This window comes from Nannospalax galili, unplaced genomic scaffold, assembly GCF_000622305.1.
Source record: "Nannospalax galili isolate Female #2095 unplaced genomic scaffold, S.galili_v1.0 scaffold4, whole genome shotgun sequence".
Taxonomy (NCBI): domain Eukaryota; kingdom Metazoa; phylum Chordata; class Mammalia; order Rodentia; family Spalacidae; genus Nannospalax; species Nannospalax galili.
In genome coordinates, this window is record NW_008350321.1 from 43,076 (window position 1) to 52,928 (window position 9,853).

At 41.9% G+C, this 9,853-nt stretch overlaps 2 protein-coding genes and 1 long non-coding RNA gene across 6 annotated transcripts in view; 1 reads left to right on the forward strand and 2 right to left on the reverse strand.

The window, feature by feature from the left end:
* Nucleotides 1–9,853, reverse strand: part of LOC103745506 (zinc finger protein 160) — an 87,514-nt gene that overhangs the window by 10,769 nt on the left and 66,892 nt on the right.
* On the reverse strand, nucleotides 67–4,022 carry LOC103745505 (wiskott-Aldrich syndrome protein homolog 1). Of its 4 annotated transcripts, none has more exons than XR_003851778.1 (3): nucleotides 3,278–4,022; nucleotides 962–2,387; nucleotides 67–115 (listed from the first exon to the last, which is right to left on the reverse strand). XR_003851778.1 is itself a non-coding variant. In XM_008847425.3 (2 exons), the coding sequence occupies exons 1-2, from the start codon at nucleotides 4,008–4,010 to the stop codon at nucleotides 2,359–2,361; spliced, it is 762 nt and encodes a 253-aa protein (XP_008845647.3). In that variant the 5' UTR covers nucleotides 4,011–4,022; the 3' UTR covers nucleotides 97–2,358. The 4 variants fall into 4 exon arrangements, 1 of the variants encoding a protein (XP_008845647.3); XR_003851779.1 differs by having other exon boundaries at nucleotides 97–1,078; nucleotides 2,234–2,387; XR_003851780.1 differs by having other exon boundaries at nucleotides 97–1,305; nucleotides 2,234–2,387.
* On the forward strand, nucleotides 3,456–6,293 carry LOC115072767. Its single transcript, XR_003851781.1, has 3 exons — nucleotides 3,456–3,633; nucleotides 4,031–4,140; nucleotides 5,116–6,293. It is a non-coding gene; the product is annotated as an uncharacterized LOC115072767 (long non-coding RNA).

The window sequence follows — 9,853 nt, forward strand, 5'->3', positions numbered from 1 at the left end:
TTCGAATCCCAGCACCCACATGGCAGCTAACAACTGTCCGTAACTCCAGTCCCAGGGGATCCGACAGCCTCTTCTGACCTCTGCCATGGGCACTGAATGACATGGGTGCAGTTACCTACATGCAGGCAATACACACATACACACAAAATAAAAATAATAAAATATTTAAAAAAAAAGAACATCAACATATCCTCAAAATGTGCAGACCATGAATTAAAGAAGTGTATCACCTAAAATTAAGCCTTCAACATAGGAATATCTTTTTCCATCCTCCATGTACACCATTCGAGATCATGGATTTATCAGTTGTAAGGTCTCACTATGTTAATCTATGCTTCATAACTTTGAATGTTAACTACCATGAACTGCAGATCTTGTTAAAACATAGATTCTGATGCAGTATGAGCTGTGGTTGGGCCTGACACTTTCCCCAAAAGCTGTCTACTAACACCAGTGCCATAAGTACAAAAGACCCATTCTTCAATAGCACAGCATATGGATGGAGGGGGGGGGGCTTTAAATGCAGAATATTATGAACTGCGTAATTTCTTCCATAAGAGCAAGGAGAGTAACAAAATCCTTTTAAATATTTCCTATAATATTCATTTATTTTGGACACTATGCAATCACTGGAGAATTATTATAACAGGTTATTTTTATAACATTTTCTTTTATCCCCGTTTTATTCATGTAAAATTTATGTAAAAGGAATACACTGTCCACGCTGAGCAGAAAGCTATTAAGAGAATTCTTGAGGATACCATTGAGATGGTCTGTATGAAATACAAAAGAACTCAACAAAATTGACAAAATAGAGGGAATATATACTATCATAAGAAGAAAACGCAAATGTATTTGGAAAGAAGCTCATTATGCATGAAAAGTAAAAGGCTACAAGTTCAGAATGTCAAAGATTTTGAGAAGGAAAGGACATATGGCCCTTGCCCTTGGGAACAATTACCTGAGCACAAGCCATCGCTCTTTCCTTGGTGAGTTTCCTTTGGAGGCAGTTTTACCTATACAAAACCCAACGTTCTTTGGAAAAAATTCTTTTAAGTTCACAGAAAATCCATTGAACCTGCCAATATAACAGGAGGAAGAATCACTTCAGAAAACAAAATTAGGTCAAATTCACTGTCTGCTGTCACAGCAGATACGCAGGATGAAACCACAGTATAAGTTTCTGCTTTCCTGTCATCTAGTCACCTGCCCTGCCAACCAGGTTGACGATTTCTACCGTATTCATAGGAATAGGGCTGCACTGACCTCCTTACCCAGGCAAGGCAGACCAGCAGATTTTTCATCCTATGGAATAGAGAAGTTGAACTCGGCTATCAGCCAGAATGACTTGTGTTGACATCAGCCTCACCTTTTCCTGGGACTGTTAACTGCAATAGCTCTAATGCTTACACTTACCTTGTGGTGGAGGCACAAATACAAGTATTTCTTTAAATACCTGAATTTCAGGGTTAGTTGGTTTTGAATTTTAGAGATTATTAATTTTCTGAGGAAGACAGCATGTTTTAACTATTTATGGGGTATCTGGCAAATTTTTATGTTTTTTATATATATAATAATATCCACATGTTACACTTTTACCAAACAGTATGGTAAAAAAGATCCAAACTCATCTTTTCTAACAATTTTAAGATATAAAAGGCATTGTAGGACTATGTTCAACTTGTGGCACACAACTTTCAAAATTAGTTATCTCATAAGAAATAGTATTGCTTCTGTTGATTGCCCATATATCCTCATTCACTGTAACCACTATTATATCTTCAGCCTCTGTCATCTATCATTTATTCACAATTTTTCTTATGGGTGAGATGCAGTGCTTGTGTGCTTCAACTTCCTTTACCTAACATAATGGACAGCAGATCAGTCATGGTGCCACACATGAGAAGATTCAATGCTTTTCTATGATGAACTTGTTCTTTATTTTTCAAAAATGGATTTTATTAAATCTCATATGTTAATGGACATTTTAGTTGACTCAGTGTTTTGTAAATAGTGCTGCAGTCATTAGGGAGCGTATATATCTCTAGCCCATATTTAATTCCTTTCTTTTCAGTATATATCCAGGACTGCAATTGCACCATTAGAGAGGAATTCTTGTTCTCATATTTAAGAAGCATCCAAGTACCTGTGCATGATGCTGTTCCAATACTCATGTCCACTGACTATGATTATGTCAACAGACAGAAAATATCTTCAAGAAAAGTCAACATACCTTCACGATCAACCTCATCAAAAGGCTAGAGATGCATGGAAAGTTCTTTTAAATCATGTAAGCTTTATAACAAGCATTTCCTCCACATCCAACAAGACAAGTGTGTCTACTCACTCCTCTCCTAGTCAACAGAGTGCTGGAAGTCTTTCCACAGCTATAAGAAAATAAAACACACAAAAGTAAAAGGAGTTAAAGTATCTGTTTACAGACGACATGATTCTGCACCTCAGAGACCCTAAAGAGTCCACCTGAAACTCTTAGAGCTGACAAACACTTTCAGCAATGTGTCAGGGGATAGGAGATTAACATATAGAAATCCATAGCCTTTGTGTATACCATTGCAAGCATATGGAAAAAGAAATCAAATAATCAATCCTATTCACGGGAGCTACAAAGAAATATAAAGTACCTAAGAATAAACCCAACTACTAAAGGATACAAATGAACTCTACATTGAAAACATTAAGACACCCAGGAAAGAAATTTAAGAATACACCAAACGATGAGATCTTCCACACTCAAAGACTGGAAGAATTAATCTTGTGAAACTGGCCATCCTAAGAAAACCAATCTAGAGATTCGATGCAATCCCATGAAATGCCAGTGCGTTCTTCATAAATACACAGAAAACATCTTAAAAATTAATATCAATAAAGGAAAAAAAACAAAAACAAAGCAAATCTGCGCAAAAACAATATGGTAGGAGTCAGCAGAATGCCTAAGTTGTGTACTTCGGACCTCAGTAATAAAAACGGGATACTTCTGGCACAAAACGAGATCCACAGGTCGACGGATCACGGAGTGAATCTCGTCCCCAACGGCTCAGCAGTTCCCGGAGCTCTGCGTGCTCGAGGCCCTCCCCGCGCAGCCTCTTCCCAACAGCTGGAAAGACGCAGGAAGGGCCGAGACCACTGCCGGGGTAGGCTGGGCGGGACCGGACAGGACTGGACCCGACCGGCCAGAAAGGAGGCGCTGACCTGTCCCCTCAGCTCCAGCAGCAGCACCTGGGCAGAGCCCCGTCAGCATCCCCTCCCCCACACTCACCTGCTCCGCCGGGGCCATTCGGGCCGGGATATGGCGGCCGAGGAGGAAGCGCAGCTCTGCCGGGAAAGGCGCGGACAGCACCCGGCGGGGGCGGCGCGTCTTCCCCGACTCTAGGAGCCACGGGGACCTGAGGGACAAGCTGAAGTGCAGCCTGCGCGGACGCCTGACAGGACCTGTGTCCAGTCCCCTCAGAAGGCGCCAAGTCACCCAGGGCCGGAAGTAGCACTGCCCAGGGGGCTGACAAACTAGTCCTTGCAGGAGGAGAGCAGCTCTGGCCCAGGAGAGGAGCCCTGTTCCTGGAGGGGCGGGACCCGCGTTGGTGGTCGCCTGGGTCCTGGCCCGTCACTGGTGAGATGGTGAGACCTATGGGACGGTGGGGCCTGACAGGATGGCGGCTGTGAAGTGACACCAGAGCCCTAGGGGACGGCGGGGCCTGGGGGTCGGTGAGGCTGCTGAGGCCCACGGGATGCCCAGGCCGCCCCCTGCCGGTCCGCAGGCCACTGCAGGGCAGTGCCGCACAGGCTGCGTCGCCCTCTGCCGGTAGCACAGGGTTAAAGGTGGAGTCCTGGGGGCTGATGGGGCTGTGGAGCAGAGATGACTCAGCAGGATTGCTGAGGCCCAGGCCAGGGGGCGGGGACACGACGAGTCCTCCCTGTGGGATCTGAGGTTGGAGAGGGGGAGGAGCGCCACAGAATCCCTGAATTACCACACTAGGCTTCTGCTCTAACCTCATTCTTCCCTCACCACATCCAGGATGCGTTGACGCCAAACACCTACGAAGTGATGGCATCCAAGGATGACATAAGCCGCAGTTTGTCATCACCGGAGTTTAGTATCCTCCAGGAGAAACGTGAGCAAATGGGGTAAGGACTAGGGTAGAAGAAAAAGAGCAACGTGGCCTGAGGGAACTGTAGGGAGAATAGCCTCACTCAGCCTGGGTGGAGGAGAGTTCAGGACTTGAACATGAAAGCCAATGAACTCACTTTAGGGCAGCTGAAGTAGCTTCACTGGGAGCTTGGTACCCTGCAAGAAGCCCTGACTTGGGTGTCAGCACCACAGAATCCGAGGGCCTGTAATCCTGCACCTGAAAGGTAGACATTAGGATCAGAGGTTCACAGTCATCCTCAGCTACATAACAAGTTTGAGGATAGCCTGGGCTACATGAAACCTTCACACACATAAAACCCTCAGGTTTAGTATGAGTACTGAAGGTGACTGGAATGGACAGAGAAGTAAGCCTCGGGTTGAAATGGGGGAAAAAATTGAAGAGTTCAGTCAACGGAAGATTTCAAGTTGAGATCAAGGTGCAGAAAAACAAGTATCAAATAGCACACACCAAAATAGAAAAATGAAGATATGCCAGGTGTGGTGACACATGTCTTTGATCCCAGCACTCCGGAGGTAGGGGCAGTCAGATCGCTGTGAGTTCAAGGGCAGTCTGGTTTACATAGTGAGTTGTAGGCCAGGTGGGGCTTCAGGAAAACCCTGTTTCAAAAAGACCGAAAAAGAAAAAGAAAGAAAAATGAAGGTGCACTGGAGAGGTAGGTGTAAAGATGGAGAGAAGGTGAGTTTGGGGTGCAATTGGAAAGAAAAATCAGACTGAGTAGAATTGAGTCTCACATGTGCCACCACATGACATAGGGGGTCCAAGCCATAGCTCAGTCACTAAAAATAGATAGCTGGAGCACGTTGCCAGTAGAACTCCAATATTTCTTTAGAACAGAGTGATTGGATGCTACAAGATTACAAGGTTTGCAGGTGACAAAAACTGGGTAGGGAGTTTGTTAGAGGGAAGCTTAAACTTTTTAACTTTTATTTGTGTATGTGTGTCTGTGCAGAGTCCCACATGTGTGCAGGTGGAGCCTGTGGAGGCCAGAGGAGGGCCTCAGATCCCTTGGAGCTGGAGTTACAAGTGGTTGTGAGCCACACAATATGGATGCTGGGAACTGAACTCTGCAAGAGCTGTAGGTGCTTTTAACCAGTGACCCATTCATCCCTTCTAGATTGACCATGAAGTGGTGTGTTTTGTTCATTTTGTAACAAAATGTGTCCCAAACGGGGTGGGGGTGGGGAGAAAGAAAGAAAATGTGGGGCATTTTCTTCACCAGATAAATATAGGTAATGATTTTCTGATTAGAAATGCAGCAGAAAAGTGAATAGACCCAGAATCAGCAAATGGGACAGCAAAGGAAACTCATACAGTGATGAAGCAGCCCACAGAGTGGGAGAGAAACTTCAGCAGCAATGCTTTTCAGAGATCATTGATGAGAATATTCAAAGAATTCAGTCAACACCAGCAAGAAAACATGTAACTGTCTACAGATCTAAACAGGAGGTTCTCAAAAGAAGAAATAGAAATGTTGGGGTAACACTTTAGACACTGTTCTCGTCCTTACCCACAAGGAGAATGCAGATTTATGATTCCGTCTCCCCCAACTCAGTATGGCTGCCATCAAGAAAGAATACCAATAACAAAAAATTCTGCTGTGAATGTGGAGAAATGGGAACTATTTCCTAGCTATTATGAACAGAGTAGCAAAGAACATAGATGTTCAGGTGTCCATTTGGAGGAGGGCAGAGTCTTTTGGAATATGCTTGGAGTGATTTAGCTGGGTAGTATTTGTTTTAAAGTTTGGGGGACTTCATATACTACATTTAATCATATTTAGACCTCCCCTATCTGCATAGCCCTCCCACAGGATTTCATGCATTGTCTTACATATTAAAGCCTATCAAGTCAAGTTTGTGTACCCATCTGTCTTGGTGTAAGTACATCCACTGGAGTGTGTTTAGCCTACCTTGCAACATTCCCACTGTCCCTTAGAGAAGATCAACTCTTACTCACCTAGCTGTGATCAACTGCCAATAATTCCTTAGCTAAAGTGGAAGCCTCCTGTCCATTGAATGGGAACTACTGTACACTGCTGGTGAATGTATGCACTAATGCAACCACTTTTGAAATCACTCTGGCAGTTTCTATAAAAAAAAAAAAAACCCAAAAAACCTACAAATAAAACTACATACTACCCAGCTAAATCACTCCAAGCATATTCCAAAAGACTCTGCCCTCCTCCAAATGGACACCTGAACATCTATGTTCATTGCTACTCTGTTCATAATAGCTAGGAAATGGAGTTAACTCAGATGTTGTACTGATGAATGAATAATGAACCTGTGTTCCAAATACACAATGAAATGTTAATGAGCCTTATGAATTATGAAGCAGGAAACGGATGGGATTGAAAAAATGTTGTTCCAAGTGAGTTAACTCAGGCCCCAAAGCAAAAATATTTCATGTTTTCTCTCTTATGAGGATCCTGGCTTAAAATCTTCAGTGTGCTGTGTCTAACATGGAGTACATGTGGAAGCCAGGAAACAGGGAGGGCAATATGAAGGCGTTAGCCTAAGGGAGGTCAGAATGTAGAACATAGATAAAAAGGAAGTAAAGAGGAGAAATATTGTGGGTGGAAAGATATAAGCAAGAAGGGAGGCAGGTCTCTGAGGAAATGAAAGTTTGGGATGAGGTATAATTAACAAGAATAAAGGATGCCCACAGAAACCCTTTGGAAAGTGTGAAATGCCCCCAAGTGCATCAGTGCCTTGACTGTTGGTGAGAATAACCAATTGCCCTCTGACTAAAGAATCACTACATGGGAAGTGGGGGTCACAATGCCTGGTAATGGAAGGCTGGTTTTTGAGGCTTTCATGCATGAGGTTATTTAGCTGCTTTATTTCACTGTATGTTTGCTGTTGCTGTATATGAGTGTGACTCATTTATGTGTATTAATTTTATGTCGTTACCTTGCTGAATGTGTTTGTCAGCTCTGGTAGTTTTCCGTGGAATTCTTTAGTGTCCTTTATATATAGAATCATAACATCTATACATAGAGATACTGTGACTTCTTCCTTTTAGAGTGTATTTCCTTTCTTGTTGTTGCTAAAACTTCAACTATTATATTGAACAGGAATGGAGAGAATGGATGTCCTTGTCTCATTCCTGATTGTATTAGTCACTTTTCTGTTCACTGTGAGAGAAACACTGACCCAAACAGTTTATAGAAGAAACTGTTTATTTGAGCTTACAGTTCCAGGGGAATTACAGTCCATCATGGCAGGGAGGCATGGTGGCTGGAGGTGGCTGGAGCAGGAGCAGCAGAAGCTAAGCTCTCACATTATCACATAGGCACAGGAAGCAAGAGACTGGAGATCTGGCAAGGCTTAAGAGCTCTCTAAGCCCAACCTCAGTGACATGCTTCCTCCAGGATAGACAAACCTTCTAAAATCTCCCAAAACAGTGCTGTCATCTGGGGACAAAATGTCCAAATACTTGGAGCCTATGGGGGACATTTTCATTCAAACCACCCCACTGATGTTAGTGGAAATACTTTGAATTTTCTCTATTCTATGCTGTCTGTGTGCTTGCTCTATGCTGCCATAATATGGTGAGGTATGTCACTTGTATCCCCAAGTTCTCCATTACTTTTCTCATGAATAGATGAACTCAAAGGTGTTTTCTGTATCTAATGTGATGATCATATGGTTTTGAACTTGAGTCTATTTCTGTGGTGGGTATATTTGCTGATTTATGTATAATGAAACATCCCTTCATTTCTGGAATGAAGGAGACTTAATCATGGTGGCTAATCTTTTTGACGTGCTCTTGCATTCTGTTTTCAAGTATTTTATTGAGAATATGCCTATGTTCATCATCAAATCTGGCATCTAATTTTCTGGGTTTTTTTGTTTGTTTGTTTGTTTGTTATTTGTTTCAGATCTTTGTCTGGTTTTATCATCAATGTAATGTTACAGAAAAATCTGAAATCAACAGCAAAGGCAGGTGAAGAGTGGGAGTTTCATAATTTTATGCAGACATACTGATCCACGGATCCTTTTGTCAGGGAGCCAGTAGCTTCCTCCAGTTTTGGGGGGCTTTTATATTCATAAATGAGGAAATGTTAGCAAAAGGCAAAACAGCACATAGATAAGTAAAATGGTACATGTGACAATTAAGCAAGGTATATATGGTAGCAAAGGTTACAGGTGAAAGCTTTGGAAAACAAAGACTTCCATCCTGGGCAACCATAGGGAGCAGGTGTTGGGGGGGTCTCCTGCTCTCCTCCCCCATACCTATCTCTTGTCTCAGGATTTTCCTGCTCCAAAGTTCTTAATTACCATTATATCACAAAAGATTTTAGCCTTAATAGTAATACTGGCTTCATAAAAAGAATTTGGAAGTATTCCTTCCTTATCTATCTTTTGGAATGATTTGATACATACTGGTATCAGTTCTTAGAATGTCTGGTAGAATTTTTTGCTGTATACAGCTGGTCCTAGGTTTCTTTTACTTGAAAGGGTTTTATTTACTTCTATCTTATTGGTTGTTATGGGTCTGTTTCAATGGTATACTTCATCTTGGTTTAATTTTGGTAGGTTATACATATCTAAAAATTCATTACCTTTAAGATTTTATAATTTAGTGGAATGCAAGTTTTATGTTCTTATGGTACTCTGAATGTCCTCATTATCTGTTATAATGCTTCTTTTTTTTAGGGGGAAGAGGGTCTTTTTGAGACAGTGTCTCCCTGTAGCACCACGTGGTCTGGAACTTGCCATTTAGACCAAGCTGGCCTTGGACCCATAGAGATCAGCCTGCCTCTGCCTCCCAAGTGCTGGGATTAAAGGTGTGTACCACCACACCCTGCTGATAATGCTTCCTTTTTTTTTTTTTATCTCTGATTTAATTAATTTGAGTTCTCTCTTTCTTTTGGTTAAATTGGCTAAAGTTTATTAGTATTCTTAATCTTTTCACAGAACCAGTTCTTCCTCTCATTGATTATTTCTATTGTTTTGTTCTGTTTTTTCCCTTTGTATTTCATTGATTTCAGCCCTCATTTTCATTATCACCTCCCATCTAGTCTTACGGGTGCTGTTTGTTCTTGTTTTTCTGAGGCCTTCAGGTGAATCATTAAATGACTGATATGAGATCTCTCCAGTTTGAGGATGTAAGAACTTAGTACTGAAAACATTCCTGTTAGGATGACCATCATTGTGTCCCATAGGTTTTGGTATGTTGTGTTCTCATTGTCATACTATTCTAGGAATTTTTAAGAAGAAAGTGTAGTCTTTGGTATTTGGATGAAATGTTTTCTAAATGCCTGCAGGGTAGGGTCATTTGATTTAAAAAATAATTTAACTCCCCTTTTTTTGTTTAGTTTTTGTCTGGATGACCTGTTTATTCATTAGAATGAGGAACTGAAGTTGGAGTCAATCTATAATTTTAAATCTGAATGTCTCTGAAAAATGGGTGTTGCTGAATTGGGTGCATATCTATTTGGGATTTTAATAAAATTTTGGTGGTTTTTCCTTTAATGAGTATCACATAAAAACAAAGAAAATAATACAAAGTGTTAGGGTTCCAAACAGCAGCAGCTTCCCCCCCTCCCCAACAGGGACCTACAGACTTTGGAGCTCGAAAAAGGGAACTTAGCTGATAAGCACCTTGACCTTTGAAGTCAAGGGAAACAAACTCTGCTGAGAAGCAGCCTGCCTTTCCTCTGACCTCCAAAGATAGGATAA